Here is a 22,760-nt window from a genome sequence, read left to right on the forward strand (position 1 = left end):
AGCCGCGTGGGCGGTGTCGCCCGAACCCCCGGCCGCATCGCGTGAGCGTTGGGGGGAGTCAGAAGAGCGGTGTCCTCTCTTCGACTTCTTGTGCCTCTTACCGGAGGACTTGGAGCCCGACGAGTGGTGACCTGCCGACTTGTGATGACTGTGGCCCCGCGACCGGTCCCTCGACCTCCTCCTGGACCGGGACCGTGAACGGCACGGGGCCGACTGCCGGAGCTCGAGGAGCTTACGGGACTGCTCCCGCCTAGCCTTCGACGTCAAGGCCTGGCAGTCGGGGCACGACTTGTCATCGTGGTCGGCCCCAAGGCAATAAAGGCACCAACGGTGGGGTTCGATAACCGACATCAGGCGGTTACAGTCGGCACAGGGTTTGAACCCGGGCATCCCTATCGGCACAGAGAGTTGTATCGACTCGAAAAGGATCCAAAAGAGATCGAAAAAGTTAGTCAAAAATTTACTAAGGAGTACTGCTTTTTCCAGATCCAAGCTTGCTGCGCGGAAAAAAGAAGAACTGACGTCAGCACACGAGGGCGGCGTCTAAGTACTCCGACGACGTCATCCCAGCGCCAATGATGCAGATGACGAACGTGGAGCCGCAGACGACGCGCAGAGGAACTGCTACGCAAAACTTTCCGGATCCAGTCTGACGCCTGGGGATATTCTAAGGTAAGGAATCTAACACTAACCTGTTTCTTTCAGATACCTAAGCCTGGCAAGGACCCGTTGAATTGTAGCTCTTATCGCCTCTTTCACTTTTGAATTTGGACTATAAGATCCTTGCCGAAGTGACTGCACTTTGGCTGGCCCTGCTTTTAGATCTGATCATATCCCTGGTGCAGTCGGGCTTTGTTCCACATATGTTCACGGCGCTCAACTTGCGTACTCTGTTTGCGGTGCTTCATCGCGTGACACCGGAGCTCCCAGTGGCAGCAGTCCTGCTGGACGTCAAAAAGCTTTCGATTCTTTGGAGTGGATTTTTATATGGGCAGTGATGAGGAAACTAGGCATCCCCAAGGGCTTCGTAGACCTCACTACACTGCTCTACGTGCGGCACACAGCCAGACTTCGCCTGAATGAAACGCTCTCCGCCCCACTTTCGCTGACTCGTGTTACTAAACAGGGCTGCCTGCTGTCTCCTTTACTTTTTTTTTTATAGCTCTCGGCCCCTGAGTTCGGCACTTACAGAAGAAACATCTACATCGAGGGCTGCAGTTTTAGATGGGTCCACTCGTTATTTCGCTTTACGTGGACGATACTGTGCTATATGTCTGGCGTCCGCAAGAGAATCTCGACCCCCTTGTCAGGGATATACTCTGTTTTGGGGGCTACTCGGGTTTAGGCATCAGTTGGAACAAATCTGAGCTACTGCTGTAAATAGCGGCCACCACGGATTGGGAACATAAATTCCCATTAAAATGGTGCCATAACTCGGTCAGATATCAGAGTATACAGATTCATATTGATGCAGACCAAATGGTGCGGTCGACTATGGGCCGCTATCCATACCCTGGAAGCGCAGGTGGAGCGTTGGTTAAAACTCCCTCTGTCGATGGCCGGTAGGATTGCCCTCATGAAGATGGTGGGACTTCCAAAGGTTCTCTACCTGTTCCACAACATTCCCATTCCCCTCTCGGACACTTTTTTCGAAGAACTTCGGTCTCATAATGCTTGCGTGGGGGGTGGGGGGGGGGGGGGGGGGGACAGGCCAGAATAAGGTGGGACACCATGAAATTGTCATATGAGAGGTGGCCAGGGCGCACCAGATTTTAGAATGCATTACCTGGTAGCTCATAGTAGCTTTGCACATCCATGGTACCGCTCAGATGCCCGAAACCCCTACAGCAGACCTGAATCTGACCTGGTGTATCCTACTCCACTTCAAGCGTTTTTCCCCCTGGGGTTCCCCCGTGACCCCAAAGATATTCAGATATTTTCCACTACGAGCTGGATGTGGCGCAAGCTATCACGTGTGCTTGGGGATGGTTCACTGTACTCCTCCAATCTCCTTTTGGCAGGTAATACATGGCTTAGGGTAACTGAAGAGAAACTAGTAATTTGTATGTTCTGCTCCCATGCCATGGCAAAGTTTGGTGATCTGTTTCCCAATGGTCATGTGTTTGACAACCCGGGTGGGGATCGAGGTGCAACTTTGTCCTTTATGGATAGGTTCGTCTTCAGTAGAGTACACTGCGCCCTCCGTGCCAAAATATCAGAATACCCCCTGAAACCCTCATCATTCACACCTCTGTCCCAGTTGATAACCAACTCTGATTGATACAAATTGATTTCCAGATTGTACAAGGCGAGCATGGCCTTGGCCCCATGCCATGACACTAAGGTTCGAGAGGCATGGGAACACGATTTGGTGCACCATATTCTTGACGACCAGTGGTCCTTTTGCTGCACGCAAACGTGTGAAGCCTCTCTCAATAGCAGACACAAACTTCTCCATTTTAAATTCCTCTGGCGAGCTTATAGGACTCTGGCTAAACTCCACTCCATTGACCCATCCTGGCCCCATAATTGTCAAAAATGTGGTAGCCCCAGGTGGATTTTCCCCATCTAACATGGACTTGTCACAAGATTGCGGAGTTTTGGGTGGCCGTTTTAGCAACACTCTCCCAAATGATCTCACTAGACGAACTCCCTACCGAAGTTGCCCTCTAGGGGCATGTGTGCAATATGCCCCCCAAGTAACGTAAATTTGTAGCGCTTGCTCTGCTTTTAGCCAAACGGGAGATCGCACTGAGATGGGGCAGTAGATCACTCCCTACGTCACTCCCTACGCCGGCTGCATGGCTTGCCAATCTCACATACTGTAATACGAATTGTGACCTCTATGCCACACTGCTTACACCTAAGGTCTCGCCCGAAGGATAATTGGGAATCACTGAAAACCTATTTACAAACTTAGCAGTCTACTACCCCTGATGGCGTAGTGCCAACTGGGGTGGTTGAATTGCGTGCGGACACTCTGCATAAACTGTTAGTAGTTTATCGCACAAGTTACTACTTGTGTAACGATATATCTGTAAGAGACATTAGTTAGTGATAGATTCCTTACCTTAGAATATCCCCAGGCGTCAGACTGGATCCGGAATATTTGCGTAGCAGTACCCTTGCGCGTTGGTAGGCGTCGTCTGCGGCTCCGTGTCCGTCGTCGTGGGCGCCGTGATGACGTCGTCGGAGTACTTAGACGCCGCCTCAGCGTGCTGACGTCAGTTCTTAGACACAGCTTTTCCTCGCCAGAAGCGCTGAGCCATGTTAAAAACCAACACTGGTGCCATTGAAACTAGGGCCCTGAAAGGGGATGACCTTAACCCTAGGTATCGGTTCGCAGAACGGGGAGGATGGGTGGGTCGGTAAGGAATCTATCACTAACTAATGTCTCTTACAGATATATCGTTACACAAGTAGTAACTTGTGCATCTGAAAGAGACACGTTAGTGATAGATTCCTTACCTTAGAATAGATACCCCAGCAATACCAACCCCGGTGGTGGGTCTGCGAACCAATGATCACACCAGAAAGTCCTGGAGGACGGAACGGCCAAAGAAGCCATCCCTCCGGACTTGACTGTCCAGGCAGTAGTGTCTTGCAAACGTGTGCAGCGAGGCCCACGTAGCCGCCTGGCAAATGTCCTGCAAGGGCACTCCCCGGCGCAGGGCAGTTGTAGTTGCGTGGCTCGGGTGGAATGAGCCCGCAATCCAACAGGAGGCTCCTTTTAACCAAGAAATAACATGCCTGGATACACAAGATGATCCACCGAGAGATGGTCCTCTTGTGCACCGCTTTCCCCTTCTTAGCGCCCACGTAACCAACAAAGAGTTGGTCATCCACCCGGAACTGGCGTGTACGATCCAAGTAGAATGAAAGCGCACGTTTTGGGTCCAGACGGTGGAGCCGCTCTTCCTCTTTAGAGGGATGCGGTGGCGGAAAGAAGGTGGGCAAGGTGATAGACTGCCCAATGTGGAAGGCCGTGACAACCTATGGCAGGAAAGATGGCTTAGTACGCAACACAACCTTGTCCGGATGGACAGAAAGGAAAGGAGGAGTACAAGAAAGGGCCTGGAGCTCACTCACTCTCTTGGCAGAGGTGATGGCAACCAGGAAAGCAGTCTTCAAAGTAAGAAGGCGGAGAGGACAGTTGTGAAGTGGCTCAAAGGGAGCGCACATCAGAAACGTAAGAGCAAGGTTCAAGTCCCACTGAGGCATCACAAACGGAACAGGAGGGAACGTGTGTGTGATGCCCTTCAGAAAGCGATTTACAATAGGGGACTTGAACAAAGAAGGTTGATCAGGCAGCCTTAGAAAGGCTGAAAGGGCAGAAAGGTAGCCCTTGATAGTGCCCAGAGCAGAGCCCTGCTGGGCAAGAGAAAGAAGGAAGAGAAGAACCTCAGAGAGAGGGGCGGCAAGAGGATCCACAGCCTTTGCTGTGCACCATGCCACAAATCTGTTCCACCTGCAGGCGTATACCGACTTTGTGGAGGGACGCCTGGCTGCCAGAATGACATTACTGACTTCAGTAGGCAAGTCAAATGGCCTCAACTGTCGCCGCTCAATCTCCAAGCATGGAGGTTGAGACTAGACAGGTTCGGGTGGAGGACCGTCCCCTGCTGCTGCGACAGAAGGTCCTCCCGAAGAGGCAGACGAACCGGGGGATCGACTGACATACTGAGTAGCTCTGGATACCAGTACCTTTGTGCCCAGTCTGGAGCCACAAGGATGACTTGGCCCCGGTCGCACTTGATCTTCTTCAGCACTCTGGGCAGAAGTGGTATAGGCGGAAAGGCGTACAACAGACCGCAACTGCACTCGCGACGAAAAGCGTCTCCGAGCGAGTGCCGCCTTGAAAATTCCAACGCGTAGACCTGACATTGCGCGTTCTCTTCGGTGGCGAATAGATCTAACGAAAGCTCTCCCCATCGCTGAAAGAGGCCTTGCGCCACGTCCGAGTTCATACGCCATTCGTGATCCATCATGCACCGACGGCTGAGCTCGTCCGCCCTGGTGTTCAGAGAACCCGCCAGGTGTTGAGCCACCAGGGTCACACCCTGGCGTTCCAGCCACTGCCAGAGACGCAGAGCCTCCTGGCAAAGGGTCCCAGACCCCACCCCGCCCTGTTTGTTGCAGTACCACATGGCGTGGTGTTGTCCATGAAAACCTGCACTACACTCCCCCGGACAGAGGGGAGGAATGCCTTCAGTGCTAGACGAATCGTCCGCAACTCCAAAAGGTTGATATGGAGTCGGGCCTCCGCCGGAGATCAGAGGCCTCTGATCTCCACCTCTCCCATGTGGCCGCCCCAGCCCTGGAGGGACGAGTCCCTCACAACCACGTGCTCCGGTTGGGGGAAGGGAGAGGGATCTGCCGCTTACCCAATCGCGGTCCGTGAGCCACCACTGCAGCTGTCTCGCAGTGCCCTCCGACATCAGGACGTGGTCGGACAGATTGCCCTGATGCTGGGCCCACTGAAACTTCAGGTCCCACTGCAGAGCCCGCATCCGCCACCTGGCGTGATGCACCAGTAGGATGCTGGAGGCCATCAGCCCCAGAAGCCGCAGCGTCAACCTGACCGAGACCCGGGATAAAGGCTGAAAGAGTGGAATCAGAGCCTGAATATCCCGGACCCGCTGTTCGGGAGGATAAACCCGAAACCGCGCTGAGTCCAGAACCGCTCCGATGAAGAGGAGCTTCTGAGAGGGGCACAGGTGTGACTTTGGCACATTGAGGGAGAACCCCAGCTGGTGCAGGAGGTCTGCCGTCGTCTGGAGGTGGCTGACGACTGTCTGGGGCGAGCCCGCCTTCAACAACCAGTCGTCGAGGTAGGGGAAGACTGAAACCCCTAACCTGCGCAGATGAGCTGCGACCACCGCCATCACCTTTGTGAACACCCGTGGGGCGCTGGTAAGGCCGAAGGTAACCTGAAAGTGCTCGTGGCCAACCGTGAACCGCAGGTAGCGCCGGTGAGCCGGCAGGACGGGGATGTGCAAATAAGCGTCCTGCAAGTCCAACGCTACCATCCAGTCTTCTGGGTCCAGGGCAGCTAGGACCTGAGCCAGTGTCAGCATTTTGAACTTCTCCTACCGGAGGAAGCCGCTGACGTTCCGGAGGTCCAAGATAGGGCGTAGGCCCCATTTGCCCTTCTTGGGTACCAGAAAGTAGTGGAAGTAACAACCACACCCTACTTCTGGCCCAGGAACGCGCTTGATGGCCCCCTTGGCCAAGAGGGCCGTAACTTCCTCCTGCAGAAGTCGCAAATGATCCCCCGATACCCGGTGGTATTGCGGTGGCATGGCTGGAGGGGTCGTCTCGAAGGGGAGGGAGTAGCCCCTTCGGACGATTTGCAGCACCCACCTGTCCGAAGTGACAGTGTGCCAGTGGAGGAGGTGATGGCGAACCCTGCCCCCCACTGGCGACACATGGGCCTGAAAGCACGGACTAGGAGGGTTTTGAGGCGGATACCGCTCCCGCCTAGCTTTCGAAGTCAGGGCCCGGCAGTCGGAACAGGTCTTATCGTCATGGTCGACGCAGAGACAGTGGAGACACCGACGGTGAGGGCCCGTGACCGACATCAGTCGGTCGCAATCCTCACAGTGCTTGAAACCTGGCATCCCTACCGGCACCGTTCGGAGTCGAAGACTCGAAAAAGAACGATCAAAAGAGATCAAAAAAGTTTAGTCAAAAAAGACTAAGGTACCACTTTTTCCGGATCTGCGCTGCTGGCGCGGAAAAAAGAAGAACTGACGTCAGCACGCAGAGGCGTCGTCTAAGTACTCCGACGACGTCATCACGGAGCCCACGACGCCGACGACGGAGCCGCAGACGACGCCTACCGACGCGCAAGGGTACTGCTACCCAAAAATTTCCGGATCCAGTCTGACGCCTGGGGATATTCTAAGGTAAGGAATCTATCACTAACGTGTCTCTTTCAGATTGGGAGTATAGTTGAATGTTCTGGGTGATTCATTGTGTAGGAGTGTCTAGTATAAAATGTCTAGGGTAAGGATTAGTACAGCGAAATAAAGTCATCGCAGGGTGGTTGGTGGTATCGCGATGTACACTATCGCATGATTGTTCATGCAAGACAAATTATTCAGTAACTATTATCTGACATTTCATTGATAGTATAATTGGTAAAATGATAAATAAAGTTTTTTTTTTAAAAGTACAAAATAAAATATAGTTTATAGTACTATACAACACTTAAATACAAAATTATTAAGGTAAAGTGTACCTCTTGACGTCCACCTGAACATGCAAGCGACAGTGGAGTGTCTTTTGTCCGTTCTGACTGCGCTTCTATATCGCCACCTTTATCTAAAAGGATTTCCACTACTCCAACATGACCAGCAGTAGCAGCCAAAATAAGTGGTGTAAAACCTAATACAAAAGGTTATTGACAATTACTTGCATGCTCTCAAAACCCTTGTGACAACAAGAAAGCAATATTATACAATTAACAGGTTCTTCAAATAAGGGAAGAATATCAGTTAATGACATACTTCTTTTCAAGTAGAAATCTAAGCACCAAAACATTTTCTATATTCTCTTATGGGAACTGCAAAGAAAGACATGTTTATATAGTTCTCTGGTACACAATTGTGTTTGCTTCCAACAACTAACACAGCCTAAAAGCACATCATTAAATAACACATACTCAAAAAAATACATACTATATTCATTGTCATCTACACATTAGTGTTAATAGTAAAGTCATATGTTATGTGATCAATCAAGATTGTTTATATGATTGCCTCTGTCACATGAAGGGGAAGGTCATAAGCATTGCATGATGTGATACAGTGGACTCACAACCTTAGCACTATTGGTAAATACATATATAAATCAAGATAGTAAATTTCAGACTGAACTAAATAATGTTTTCAATTACACATTCTTTCTGTGTTAGCAATACAACAAAACATTGTGCAATCCCACCGACAACTGTTGTGAGGTTATATGCCCTGTGCACAAACACTTCCATTTTACATGTTCACGTTTAACATTGACATCTTTTCAAATGGTGAACACACATTTGCATGCGTGCCCATATTAGTTAGTGTACTCAGAAAAGATTTTCTTACAATTGCATTTCCTTGTAGGTACATGATCACACCTTAGAACATTCTGTCCAAGGACTAGATATACTGCGCAAATTAGCTTTTTTGTTGTCTGTTCGGCGACAGTTCTGGGTGGGTAAAATTAACAGGACATCTGGACCAGTATTTAGGCACAGTACGAATGGGTCCATTTTTATAATATGAACTGCACCAAGCCTTTGTTAAAACAGAGGAGCATTTTGATGATTTTTGCTATCGTCACATAACTATATTCTAGCCCAGCTGCACATCATCACTATCCTGAGAGAGACAGCGGCAAGCTCTACACCAAGACAGGCTAACAGATGACCCCCGCACACAGGTATTTGGGGAGTTAGACCACTCCAAGTTATTCGGCAGACCCGGACACCTTATGCTTTCTAGGAGTAGGTAGCATTATGCAGGAGTACAAATATATGTATCCATATAATCAATGTATGTGTACAATTGTTGAATTGTTTATCTTTTTCACTATTCTCAAAATTATGGTTACTATGCGATGCTTTATTCTACTCATTACTGCAGCACACATTTTGCACAAGAATCCAATTGCTTCAATAAATGTTTGGAATATCACATTGTGCATTTCTTGGATCTCCCTTTGGGCATGCCCGAGTTAACAATGAAAGGGTAGGGGGCGCTAGAGGGCGCACGAACAGCATGGCCGCACTTACGTGAGGCTCCTGCAGCCTGTGCCAATCTCCGACATTTATCCTGCCTAAATCACCTCCAATGCCGCTGAAACTCAGTGCGATTGCAGAGGAACCATAACCTAACACTCGTCGAAAATTTGAAGCGAATCGGACCCTGGGGTGCGGAGATATTGAAGCAGGAGTGTTCGACCGACGGCGGAGCCTGCATGCCCGCGAGGCCGGACACCACAACTACGGGACCCCGGTGCGCCCACGAGGCAAGTGGGCCTCGGTAGGAAGACGTTAGGAATCCTGCGCCTGCCTGTTGAGGGGGACACGAGGATAGGAGGCTGCGGGCACCGGATCGATATTCGGCAGCCGAGGAAGGGGTCGGAGGCGCAACTGGACTGACTAGCGGCGCTCCGGTGAAAGTACGGAGAGATCTGCGGTAAGGCGCATCCAACGCGTGGACAAGACCGGCATCGGTAGACGAGTTCTACATATATACCGGACCGGGACACTTGCAAGTGCTGGAGAGGGATGTACATAGTGCCACAATACAGCTGCATGGAGAAACCTTGCACCGGACTGAGTGGGTATGCGGGATTTGCCCATGGGGATAGCAGGCTCTGGTTATTAGTGGCCTGGCTTCAGCAGTTGCTTGGTGCAAGTACATTGGGTCTGCGGATAATTCAGGAATAAAAGCGTTATCTTGTGAACTGGACTACAGACGCTAGTGCGGTACAGACCTGACAGCGGAGAATGGCGCATGTGAAGGGCGCTTAAAGGCATTTTTGTGACCTAGGAAGCGTTGCAATTAACTGTGTGTAGAGCCTGTACTCTATGTGACACCGGTGGGCCGGCACTGCTCCCTTCACACCGTGGCTTCACTGGCTTAAGCCTAACATACACCGAGGGCTGGATACGACGTAATAGAGCAGTGTCCAAATTGGTGCGAAGTGACTTTCCGTGCATAAGCACCAGAGAGAGTGAGGCAGTTGCTCAGTGCCACAGGCACAAACGGCAAATTCGACGGAGGACAGGTGGACTGGACACTGGGAGAGCACCAATTCATGTCCAAGGACTCCGGATCGCCACGAGGCGGAGGTCTAAGGGCGACTTCTTTTACCACAGTGAAATCAGCTCAGGGCGCTACCATGGGACGGCAGGATACTCGACAGCCAAAAATATCCTTTGATTCTGCCCCGCCATCGAAGAAGACGGAGGATGGTGTCTGACACAGGGGGTGCTCAAAGCCCACCAACAGCGGGGACTAGCTGCGCTGCAGCTGCACCGGATATGCATCTCCTACTGTAGGAAATGAAACAGGGATTCGCAACGGTGGTGGACAAGGTGGATCGACTGTCCTCCAGGATGGACGCTATTGTGCAGAAGATGGACATTCATGAGGAACGCATTACAGAGGCGGAGAGGAGAATTTCGGAAAGTGATGATACTACGGCATCCCATGCTACTAGGCTGTCAAGAATGGACAACATCCTCAGAGTAATAGCTGCAAAGAACGAGGAGTTGGAGGCGCGCAGCCGTCGCAATAATATCCGCGTGGTAGGCGTGCCGGAGTCTACAAACACAGGGCGGATGGAGGAATATGTGGAACGGATTCTACAGACAGCGGTAGGGACGGATGCCTTCTCCAAGCAGTTTATCGTTGAGCGAGCGCACCGCTCCCTTGGTCCGCAGATCAAACCCGGAGCTCCGCCTCGACCGATAATAGCTAGGTTACTAAATTATCGGGACAGGGATACTGCACTAAGGGCTGCAAGAAACACTAACCAATTGACGTGTGATGGGATTACTTTTTCACTATACCCGGACTTCACGCCCATCGTGCAAGAACAAAGAAGAAAGTTTCTGGAAGTGAAGAAAAAACTGCGGGCGCTACAAATTGACTATGCTTTACTGTACCCGGCGAAGCTCAGGGTCACGCATCAGGCGAAACAATACTTCTTCTTGAACCCGCAACAGGTTGAGGATTTCCTAAAAGCACTAAATCGTGATCGTGGAAAACGTCATGCAGAGGACGAAGTGGAGAATGATGAGGACTGAACTGTGACCGGAGTCTGATGGGATTTCTTATTGACTGAAGCACTGTGGGGTTGAGGTCGCATTGCGTGCTGTTGTTATGTAACCGCAATGGGGACTCTGTTGTTGTACTGATAATATGGATGGTCGAGAATACTAAGGACGGCATTGGGATTCAAGGTGGTAAAGTATGCCAGGCAACATCCCCTTCCCTCGACATGCCCTACACAGGGCGGTTCAGATCGAAGGGCGAGGAGAAGGGGGTAGTAAAGTGTGTACCTTAGATGACCCTACTAGGGTGTACCCCATTAACATTGTTCGTTACACTGTAGCTATTGGGGTGTTTGCTAGCGGTGATGGGTGGGGGGAGGGGCGGGGATGCTGGAGAGTTGGGGTTGCTTCAGTGGGAGGGGGGTGGGATGAGAACAAATGGGGCACTGTCGTTCCTGGAGCATTCAGATAGGGTTGGGGAGGGAGTTGCTAGGATTGAGTTTAGCATAGGTCCTTGTTGGGGGGGGATGTTGCAGACTGGTTCGTTCTGGAGCCACTGGACTGTATGGGGGAAGAATGGTTGGCGATGGGCGTATGAAGGAGGGATTATTCAGAGGACGTATATCCACTCGAGGTATGATGGTAGGGGTAGCTGGGGGAGGGGGGAGGACTGTGGGATGTTTGACTTGATTGGGGAAGTCAATGGGAAGGGGGGGCTGGGGAGTTTGGTTGCAACAGACAAGGGTTACACACGAAACTGCAGATCCATTGGAGAGTTTGTTCTGGCACGTATGGGCGGTGGTCGGGGCAGGTAGGAGTAGATATTGTTACGGGTATCACAAGTGGTGATGGCTGTTAAAGCAGGGAGTAAACTGTTGATAATGTCATGGAATGTGCGGGGCATCAATGATGCTAGAAAAGGTAGCAATGTGCTTGCTTATCTGGACAGGCACAATGTACACATAGCCTTGTTACAAGAGACGCATATCCGCCCACGATCGGATCCCAAATTTGCTAGTAAATGGGCTTCGGTCAGGAAATTTTCATTATATTCCTCGTTCTCTAGGGGTACTGCTGTGTTGATCAAAAAATCGATTGCTTTTCAGTTGCTGGGTGAGATCCTTGACCCTAATGGACGCTATGTGCTATTATGGGGCAGATTGGGCATAGATACTGTTGCGATAGTGAGCTGCTACGCTCCTAATGTTGACACTCCGGAATTTTTTACGACACTCTGGGGACATGTTTTGGAAGCGGGAGCTACTCATGTCATATGGGGGGGTGATTTTAATATTGCATTAGTTCCTGGAATGGATCGATCGGATGGTTGTGGTCAATATAACAGGCAAGCGAGGGATGTGCTATTGGGCATAATAGAGGAAGCCGGACTGGTTGATAGTTGGAGATACACACATCATGCGCATAGAGAGGGCACGCATTTTACATCGCACACTAATACATGGGCTAGGCTAGACTACTGCTTTGTGACAAGGGGGCTCTGTGCGGGTATAGGTACGGTAACCCATTTGCCCAGAACATACTCTGATCATTGCCCAGTGTTGTTGCCACCGACTTTTCCAGGACACGATACAGTAAGACCTCCATGGAGATTGTTCCCCTCCATGTTGCTAGACACAGTTTTTAAGACAGAGTTGGGAGTAGAAATCGAAGAGTTTTTCCCCAGGGACAGGGATTCGGTAAATAGTGTAGAAATGGTGTGGGAGGCATTCAAGGTCACGGTCAGAGGGATTTGCATATCCAAGGGTGGTGGGGTGTTGAGAGACATCCAAAGGACACTAAGTAGGTTAGAGCGCGAGCTGAAAGAGTTAGAAATTGAGATGGCAAGAAGGAGCGATACAGGGACGCACAAGACATTTAGAGATAAGCTTTCCGAGTATGAGGAAGAGGCAGCGAGAGAAGTCAAATTCAGGGGGAAGTATTGGACTGCACGTAGGTATTGCGAAGGAGAACGACCAGGCAAAGTGCTGGCTGCAATAACGAGGAAGCCGCGCTTTAGTGCCACTATATTAGAGATTGTCACACCGGAGGGCACAGGCTGTCAGGATACGAAGAGGATTCAGGAGGAGTTTTTGCTGCATTATGGGCAGCTATATACTTCACAACAAACTGCCGAGGTGGAAATGGGGAGCTTCCTGGATGACATTGCACTGTGCTGGCTAAGTGATGTGCATAGACTATTCCTTAGTGCACCATTGGAGCTTGATGAGACACGTGACGCGATTATGACACTTGCTAATGGGCAAAGCGGCGGGACTGGATGGACTCCCTGCGGAGTTTTATAAGTGTTACATGGATATAATGGCACCGGTCCTTAAGGAGGTCTATGAAGAGTCGCTGAAGTTGGGGAATTGCCGGGATCGATGAGAGAGGTAGTTATTACCTCCTTGTTGAAACCGGGTAAGGACCCGATGGACACTGACTCATATCGGCCACTGTCTCTCATCAATTGTGATGCGAAGATCCTTGCCAAGGAACTTGCAACACGCCTCTCACTGATTATGTCTAAGATAGTGTTACCGGATCAAGCTGGCTTCGTGCCGAGCCGCGCCACTACACAATCTTAGAATATTGTTCTCTTTGATACAGACGATTGCTCAGGAACTCCCAGTTGCTGCTATTTTTTTAGATGCGACGAAAGCGTTCGATTCGGTAGAGTGGACGTACCTCTTTACTATATTGCATAGGATGGGATTTCCGAAAAATTGTTTGTTAACTGGATAGAGCTGCTATACACTAAACCGACTGCTAGAGTGGTTGTTAATGGATTGCTATCGTCTCCGATGCCGATAACAAGGGGCACCAGACAGGGGTGTCCTATCTCCCCTCTGCTTTTTGCTATAGCGATCGAGCCGCTGGCATGTCGAATCCGTCAATTGCACAGAGACAGTGCCTTTAATTGCTTCAAATGTCAGATTGGGGTGTCGTTATATGCAGACGATATCACGCTTTATGTGAAAAACCCTCAAATTAATCTTAACCCTATTCTACGCGAGTTCTTAGTTTTTGGGAAGCTATCGGGTGTACAAATAAATTGGAAGAAATCTCAATTCTTCCCGCTCACGAGTGCGGTTACGAAATTACAGTTGGATTACCCACTTGAATGGTGTGACACAGATCTTCGATATCTGGGTATAGTGATATCCCTGAGTAAGGATGAGACGCTTAGGTTAAATTATGGGGTGGCCATCACGAAGCTGGCTGACAATGTTACACGCTGGAAGGCGCTGCCGTTATCAATGGCGGGAAGGGCATCGCTTATAAAGATGGTGGTACTGCCGCAGTTTTTATACCTATTCCAGAATGTGCCCTACTACCCTGGTGCCTATTTTTTTTAAACGGTTAAGATCGGAACTCATTCGTCTCTTTTGGGGGGTAAACAACCGCGGTTGCGATGGGCCATTATAACCCAGCCTTATGATAAAGGAGGTTTTGATGTGCCAGACTTCGAAATCTATTATATTTCTGCCCAGGCGCAATATGCCTATCATTGGCTCAATCCCACGCCTTGTATGCCACAAATCGCTGCAGGAGACTGGATCGCACGCCCTCTTCCTCTTAATGGCCTAATACAGGGCACGGTGGAGGGCATAGACACACCGTTTACCATGGTGACATGCACCATAGACGCGTGGAGTAGAATAGCGAGGGTCCTTAATGCTCCGCAATTATTTTCCCCTGTAATGCCTCTCACATATCACCCTCGCATATCGCTCCTGCAGGAGACGGGTTTTCGGTTGATGTGTAAACGCACGAAGATTGCCACATGGGGGGACCTGTTCCTTAATGGACAGTTCCGTACCAGGGAACAGCTGTTTCAGGGTGTTACACCTACTCCTCTGGAGGTATTTTATTACATCAGACTCAGACAGGGCTTGAGGGAAGTATTGACCAATTTTCCGGATGAACCTGACGTAGTTCTACCACTGCATGCCATGCTTTTGTCAGACGGCCGCCATCTTGTTTCTAGACTGTATAATAACATTAGGTTACAGCGCAAGGGGCCTGAGAGTTCGGCACGACAGCACTGGAGTGGGGATTTGGGCCAAGACATTACTGAGGACCAATGAGACTATTGTTGTGCCATCACAGCTAATATTTCGTCTAGTAGTAGGTTAAAGATCATTCATTTAAAATTCTTACAGCGTTTTTATTATACACCTGTTAGAAAGCTACGCTTTCACTTGGCAGATAGTGATAGATGTGATCGCTGCAATGTAGAGGGGGCGGGATTCATCCACTTGGCATGGGAGTGTCCTGGAGTATACGAGTATTGGTCACAGGTACAGGATGCCTTACAGAATATGACGGAAGAGGTGATTAATAGAGACCCGTTAGCTATGCTTTTGGGATACACACGGAATGTGCCTAAGTCTATTCGGAGATTTATAGATGTTGCCCTGTTACTTGCTAAGAGACTGGTTGCTTGTCGTTGGGGTAGAGGGAGAGCCCCTAAGTTTAAGGAGTGGATTGACGATATGGTTTATTGCCAGGATCAAAATAATATTTATGCTGATTTGTTACCTGTACGGAACAGGCCAAAAGATATTTGAGGCCCGTTGCAGGCCTATCTATTGAAAAAGGCAGCAACATCTGCAGACTCAGACGATGAAAGCCAAGAGCAAGGGCAGTAGCTACCACCTCACTATGGCCCATTTTACTGACACATCAGGAGGTACACCAGTGAATACCCGTGCGGGACACTGTAGGGACCTGTTTATGAGTGGAGGATGAGCCCCTTACAGACTGCCGATTGCCTAGGGTGGCGGTCAGGGATCTTTACGCACTACGGTTCTTAATGTCTTGGTATTGTGAAGAATATGTTTTACTGAACTGAATAAGGGTTGATGTATAGATGCTGCCTGCCTGCTCGGATCAACTGTTTGTGAAAAGTGCCTATATGATTGTCAATTACTGTTTGGTATTGTGAAGAATCTGTTCTATGGAACTGAATAAGGGTTGATGTATAAATACTTCCTGCCTGCTCGGATCAACTGCTCGTGAAAAGTGCCTATATGACGCAAGTGATTGCAACTCGGACCTGTGTAACCTACCTGACTGTTTTTCTTTTTGTTGTTCATCAAGAAAAATTTATAAACAAAGATTTTAAAAAAACAATTAAAAAAAACAATGAAAGGGTAGATCTGTTCCAGGATTTCCTTGGGGAAATCAGGGTTATCATGTTCTGAAGTTGCATTCACCATACAGTACCTTGTATGGTTAGGCGTCCAGATGGAGCACTGCGACCTTGCCAAAAACTAGGTCAACATATTTGGATGGTATGAGTAGACTCAGTCCCCCAGGTTTTTGCCCAATTATGTTAACCAAATGCACAGTCTTACTAAATTAGTAGGAACCGTATGTACAACACAACTTGACATTTCCCTTAATATAGTGATAGTGCTGTAACAAAACACTAGGATTGGAAAGATTGAATATTCTGAGACCAAAAGAGCAAGTAACTTATCTTTGGTAATGCTCTTTCTGGTAGAGACTATCTAATTGCAGATTCCACACCTTCTGACTGTTCCCCAGGCATGAGACTGTATACAGAAGGAAAATGCTACTTACTAGTATGCATCGGTTCTTGGCATGTAGAGCTGCAGAGTGACACACTGTGCATAGATGGCCACCTAGTGTTGGGCCCGGATGTTTGCAGTTTGTTTTTGATATAGAGAAGTCTTTGGAAGTCACAGGATAGGTGACCCTTCCTTTGGATCATACTGCGCATGGGCATCGGCTCCATCCCCAGATTGTTTTTCGCCATTAGGGAAGTGATGGAGTCTTTTACTAGAATGTAGTGATGTCCATGTAATTTGTATCTAATTAAGATAATACTGGAACAGATAAAGGTAGCCGGGTGAGCGTGTGTAACTCTGCAGCTCTACATGCCAAGAACAGATGCATACTGGTAAGTAGCATTTTACGTTCGAGGCGTATGAGCTGCAGATTACACACTGTGCATAGATTGTATAGCAGTACCCACCTTTAGCGGCGACCACCAGTATCTGTTGCAGTTGTTTGAAACAGAGTTTTGAGCACAGCCTGGCCCACAGTGGCTTGTTGTTTAGTTTGCACGTCTACACAATAGTGTTTTGTGAATGTGTGCGGTGTAGACCATGTAGCTGCTTTGCATACATCTAGGGGAATGTTCCCCAAAAATGCAATCGAAGCTCCTATTTTCCATGTAGAATGGGCTTTAGGAAGAATAGATAAAGTACGTTTAGCTTTGTGGTAACAGATTTGTATGCATTTAACAATCCACCTAGCTATCCCAGATTTTGATATGGGGTTACCTTTATGTGGTGGTGAAAAAGACACAAAAAGTTGTTTAGTTTTACGAAAAGTTTGTGTCTTTTCAATGTAGTAAAGCAATGCTCTTTTGACATCCAAGGTGTGAAGAGCTCTTTCTGCGACTGTTTGTGGCTGCGAGAAAAAAATACCGGCAGCTCAACAGACTGATTTAGATGGAAGGGTGAAATGACTTTTGGAAGGAATTTAGGATTAGTATGTAGAACCACATTATTATGATGCATTTGCAGAAACGGTTCTTAAATGGTAAATGCTTGCAGTTCACTAACTGTTCTGAGAGAAGTAATAGCTACTAGGAAAGCTACTTTCCAAATTATGAATTGCAATTCACATTTATGTAACGGTTCAAAGGGGGTTCCCATTAACCGTGTGAGAACAATGTTCAAGTTCCACACTGGTGAAGGTGGTGTTCTGGAAGGGACTATTCTTTTGAGTCCTTCCATGAAAGCCTTATGGCAGGTACTCTGAAAAGAGATAGATGTTGTCTATTTTGTAAGTATGCTGCAATGGCCGCAAGGTGAAGTCTGATGGACGAGTACGCTAAATTACACTTTTGAAGGTGTAATAGGTATCCTATGATGTGTTGAATACATCTAGAGGATTGATGTGGTTGTTATGACAGTATATTACAATCCGTTTCCACTTAGCTGCATAACATGCTCTAGTGGTGGGACGTCTAGCTTCTTTAATGATGTTCATACAGTCTGGAGGGAGGTTAAGGTAACCAAACTCTATGACTTCAGTAGCCAGATCGCAAGGTTGAGCTGCGCTAGGTCCGTTTGTCTGATCTCTCCATGGTTCTGTGTTAATAGGCGTGGAGATAGGCTTAGTTTCTGGTGTGGTACTACAGAAAGTTGCAGCAGCGTGGTGTACCACGGTTGTCTGGCCCAAGTTGGAGCAACTAGAATAAGTGTTAGGGAATGTTGCTGTAGTTTGCGTACCACTAACGGAAGTAGTGGGTGAGGAGGAAAAGCATACGCAAATTTTCCGGACCAGTTCATCCATATCGCATTGCCTTTCGACAGTGGGTGTGGATATCTGGCGGCGAAGTTTGGGCATTTTGCGTTTTCGTGGGTGGCGAAGAGGTCTATCTGAGGTTGTCCCCACAGTTGAAAGAACGGTTGAAGAACTTAAGGATTAAGTTCCCACTCGTGGGATCTGCTGTGTCTGTCGACTTAGCAGATCTGCCACGATGTTTTGTACTCCTGGAACATGTTGGGCTAAGAGGAAGATCTTTAGTGGTATATCCCATCTCCATATCTGCTGCATTAACTGAGAGAGCTGCAGAGAGTGTTTGTTTATGTAATACATTGCTGTCATATTGTCTGTGCGGACTAAGACAGCTTTGCCTGACACTTGCTTTTGGAATGCTTTCAGGGATAGAAATACAGCTAGTAACTCCAAGTGGTTGATGTGGAGTAACCTTTGTTGCGATGTCCACCTGCCTTGCATGGTGTGATGCAGTAGGTGAGCTCCCCAGCCGGAGAGCGATGAGTGCTCTGTTATGACTATTTGAGGAACTGGCTCTAGAAACGGTCGGTCTTTTGAAAGTTTTTTGGTGTTCCACCATTGCAGAGAACGATGAGTCCGACTGTCTACCAACTCTAGGTCTGTTAATTGTCCGTGGGCCTGGTTCCATTGTGAAGTGGACGCATTTGTAGTCTTGCGTGAGGTACTATGAATATGCAAGATGCCATCATTCCTATGAGCTGCATGAACACTCGAGCTGGAAGCGAGTGTTGCAGTTTGAATTTTGTTAGGAGAGTTTGTACACTTGTTATCCTGGCTGGAGAGGGATATGCTAGTGTTAATTGGGTGTTTATTGTAGCGCCCAGATATTGTTGTACATGTGACGGTTGCAGATGTGACTTGGTGTGATTTACTGTGAATCCCTAGTCGTGGAGCAGTTGAATTGTGGCGTGAGTGTGTTGTACAAACTGGCTGTATAAGCTGGCTTTTATGAGCCAGTCGTCTAGATATGGGAAGACGTGAATATGCTGTCTTCTTAAGTGTGCTGCAACTACTCCTAGGCCTTTGGTAAACACCCTTGGTGTTACTGTGACTCCGAGTGGGAGTACTTTGAATTGGTAGTGCTGACCGTCTAGAGATCCAGAGTGACAAGGAAGTCGTCTTGTAAAAGGAGCGGAAGGACCTGTTGGAGTGTGACCATATGAAAGTGGTCTGACTGTATGTACAGGTTTTGGGGTATGAGGTCTAGGATAGGCCTTAGAGATCCGTCCTTCTTTGGGATTAAGAAATACAGGGAGTATACTCCTTTGTTTTGCTGAAGCATTGGAACTATTTCTATTGCATTTTTCTGCAGGAGGGACAGAACCTCCAGTCTGAGCAGTATCAGATGCTCTTGTGACATTGGACGCTGTCTGGGTGGTATGTTTGGGGGGTAGATGTAAGTTCGAGACAGTAACCTGACTGAATTATTTGTAGCACCCACCTGTCTGATGTGATGTTTTCCCAGGCTGGTAGGTATTGTTGTAGTCTTTCCCCGACAGGAGTGGAATGGGGAGGGGAAAGGGGAGGGAAGTCATTGGGCAGGAGTGGAGGTGGAGCGGGAGTTGTTGTTCTTACTTTATTATTATTATTATTAAAGGGGCTTATAAAGCACATGGTGACGCCACCAGGCGTATCCCCGCGCTGTGGAGAAGAATCAGGGTGTCTGAGGAAGAGAACTACAGGGTGAATAAATGGGTTTTTAGTAGTTTTCTAAAAGTGAGCTCATTATTCGCTAGCCTAATGTTGGAGGGGAGGGAGTTCCATTTGTTGGCTGCCAACGAGCGGAGCGATCGACCTCCCATTATTGCTTTTTTTATACGAGGGATCTTGAGCAAACTCTTTCCCATGGAACGAAGGGATCTGTTAGGCTCATAGGGAACGACGAGGTCAGCCAAGTAGGACGGTGCTTTATCAGAGATAATCCTATAGCACCAAAGAAGTGCTTTAAATAGGATTCTCTTCCTAATAGGCAACCAATGAAGGGTAGCTAAGGTAGGTTTAGAGGGCACTCTTCTAGGAAATCTCAGCACTAGTCGCGCTGCAGAGTTTTGTAGCACCTGCAGCCTCCTGATGTTTTTTTATCCGAGGTACCTAGAAGGAGCACGTTGCCATAGTCCATTCGAGAGGTTACTAGAGCCTGAATCATGGTGCGCCTAGACTCCAGGGGAAGGAGGTCCAGGGTACGGTGGAGGGTTTTCATGACCCCAAAACATTTCCCTACCATTTTATGTACATGGCTGTCAAACGAAAGCTTCGTATCCACCCATACACCTAAGTTCTTTGCTTCCCTACCAGGGGTGGGAAGGGGTCCCAGGCAGGGTGGCCACCAGTCTTTGGTCCAGCTAGTGTCCTTACCTCCTATTACTAAAACCTCCGTTTTAGAGCCGTTGAGTTTGAGGCAGTGTTTGGACATCCAATCTGCGAGATCACTCATGCAGGTTTTAAAGTTTTCAGCAGCCACAGAGGGAGCCTGGGACAGGGAGATCAGCAGTTGAGTATCGTCGGCGTAAGAGACTAGCTCTACGCCGTACGATTGGACCACATCTGCCAGTGGAGCCATATACAAGTTGAACAGGGTGGGACTCAGGGCAGAGCCCTGAGGTACCCCCTGTTCTAAGGCAATGCTATCAGAGAGAAAGTTGCCTCTCTGAACCTGAAAGCATCTGTTGGTTAAGAAGGCTTTCAGCCACCCCAGTGCCTCCTTGGTGACTCCTGCTTTATTTAGACACTGTAGCAAGATGGAATGTGCTACAGTGTCAAAAGCGGCACTGAGGTCTAGCATAATAAGTGCCATGGTCTTACCCTCATCGGCTCCTTCCCGTAATGTTTCGGTCGCTCTAAGGAGAGCGGTCTCCGTAGAGTAGCCCGACCTAAAGCCAGACTGAGAGCTATGTAGGGCCTTATGGGATTCGAGGTGTGCCATAAGTTGAGAGTTGGCAATTTTTTCCGCAACTTTAGCTAAGTATGGTAATAAGGAGATCGGTCGTAGATTAACAAGGATATCCTGGCTCACATTAGGTTTTTTCTTTATGGGAAGTACGATGGCAGATTTCCAGTCCACAGGCAAACAGGCTGTGGCAAAGGAAACTTCAAGCACATGTCTGAAATAAGGCTCCAGAACCGTTATACTAGCTCCTAATATTCTGGGGGGAGCAGGGTCCCGAGGGGAGCCAGATTTGATACTTTGGCAGGTTTTCATAAATATTTCCGGTGGGGGGATGGTAAAATTACATAGGCAAGATTCTGTGCTGGACGCATCTTCCCTCTCAGCAAATTCAAGGCCTGCTTGAATGTTACCAGAGAAATTGGCATAAATGTCAGTAATTTTGCCGGCAAAGTACTTAGCAATTTTATTGCATGTGTCCACCGAATCATTATGGGAAGTATTGTTCGTGGTGATTACAGAGATTTCCCTAAAGATTTTGAAAAGCTCTTTAGAGGAGTTCTCCGCCTCCACGATAAGTTTGTTAAAATGGGATGCTTTGGTTACTCGAATCTTTTTGTTATATTCTTTTTGTGCTGTTTTATATAGGATTTTGATTTCTGGGCAAAAATTAGTGCGCCATTCCCGCTCAAGTCTTTTGCAGGCAGATTTGGCTGACTGTAGTTCCTGAGTGAACCACGGGGTAGTCTTCTTAGTCCTCTTAGTATTGGTTAGAGTCCGGATAGGGGCAGTACTATCTAGAGCCGTAGTGATACATTTCTGTAGTTTATTATAGGCTGTCTCACAGTCAGATCCTCCAGGAGGTTCGGCATTTTCAAGGGATTTTATAAAGGTGTCTAAGGAAATTTTTTTCCACTTCCTACATTGGTATCGATAAGCCCTATCAGTGTTAAGTTCTGTTTCAGCTATCTGGATTTGCATCGGGATTATAAAGTGATCCGACCAAGGTACCGGTTGTGGGGACAGGGTATACACTCCAGTCCAGTTTCCAAATATAGGGTCCAACAGATGTCCTTGTTGGTGTGTCGGGTCCTGGTTCTTAAGCTCTAACTGTAGGGAGAGTAGTTCAGACTTAATGTCCGCTGCTTCTTTATCGCAGAGATCGTCAAAATGAACATTTAAGTCTCCCAACACTAGCAATCGCGTTTTTCTTAGAGCTAGATGAGTAGTCGCCTCCATAAGGCTGGCAGTAAAATCGTATAGCTTTCCAGGGGGGCGATACACTAGAACACCCGAGAGCGAGTGTTTCGGCCCTATTATGATGGTGAAAGCGCCCGCTTCACTATGATCAATAGTCATCGGTGATAGGGAGCATTCTAGGGGAGCTTTAGTTACAATAGCGATCCCCCCACCTCTACCATCCTTCCTATCGATCCTGGAGAGGTAGTATCCGGGTGGCATGGCCTGTATTATATCAGGGTCAGAGTGCTCACCTAACCAAGTCTCGGTGAGAAACAAGATTTTAAGATCCTCATCCTCAAGCAGGTGACATATTTGAGTGCAGTGCTTCCGAAGGGATCTGCAATTAAGCAGTGCCGCTTTTAGCATCCCTTTAGTGATAGATGTAGTAAAAATATACTCCGGGGTAAAGGGACATGAGGGACAGCTATGTAGCGATAGAGCCTCCATAGAGTGTTTACAAGGGGGGGAGGTGATGGGACACAGATCAAACAGTTCTTGTCTGCCATACCGTATGTCTTA

The 22,760-nt window shown here is 48.4% G+C and overlaps 1 protein-coding gene across 1 annotated transcript in view; it reads right to left on the reverse strand.

The window, feature by feature from the left end:
- Positions 1-22,760, reverse strand: part of ANKHD1 (ankyrin repeat and KH domain containing 1) — a 1,380,661-nt gene that overhangs the window by 772,638 nt on the left and 585,263 nt on the right. Inside the window, exon 18 of the mRNA XM_078653327.1 lies at positions 7,244-7,389. Coding sequence (XP_078509453.1) covers positions 7,244-7,389 — 146 coding nt within the window. The remainder of the gene's footprint in view (positions 1-7,243; positions 7,390-22,760) is intronic.

The sequence above is a fragment of the Lissotriton helveticus genome, chromosome 7, assembly GCF_964261635.1.
Source record: "Lissotriton helveticus chromosome 7, aLisHel1.1, whole genome shotgun sequence".
NCBI classification, from domain to species: domain Eukaryota; kingdom Metazoa; phylum Chordata; class Amphibia; order Caudata; family Salamandridae; genus Lissotriton; species Lissotriton helveticus.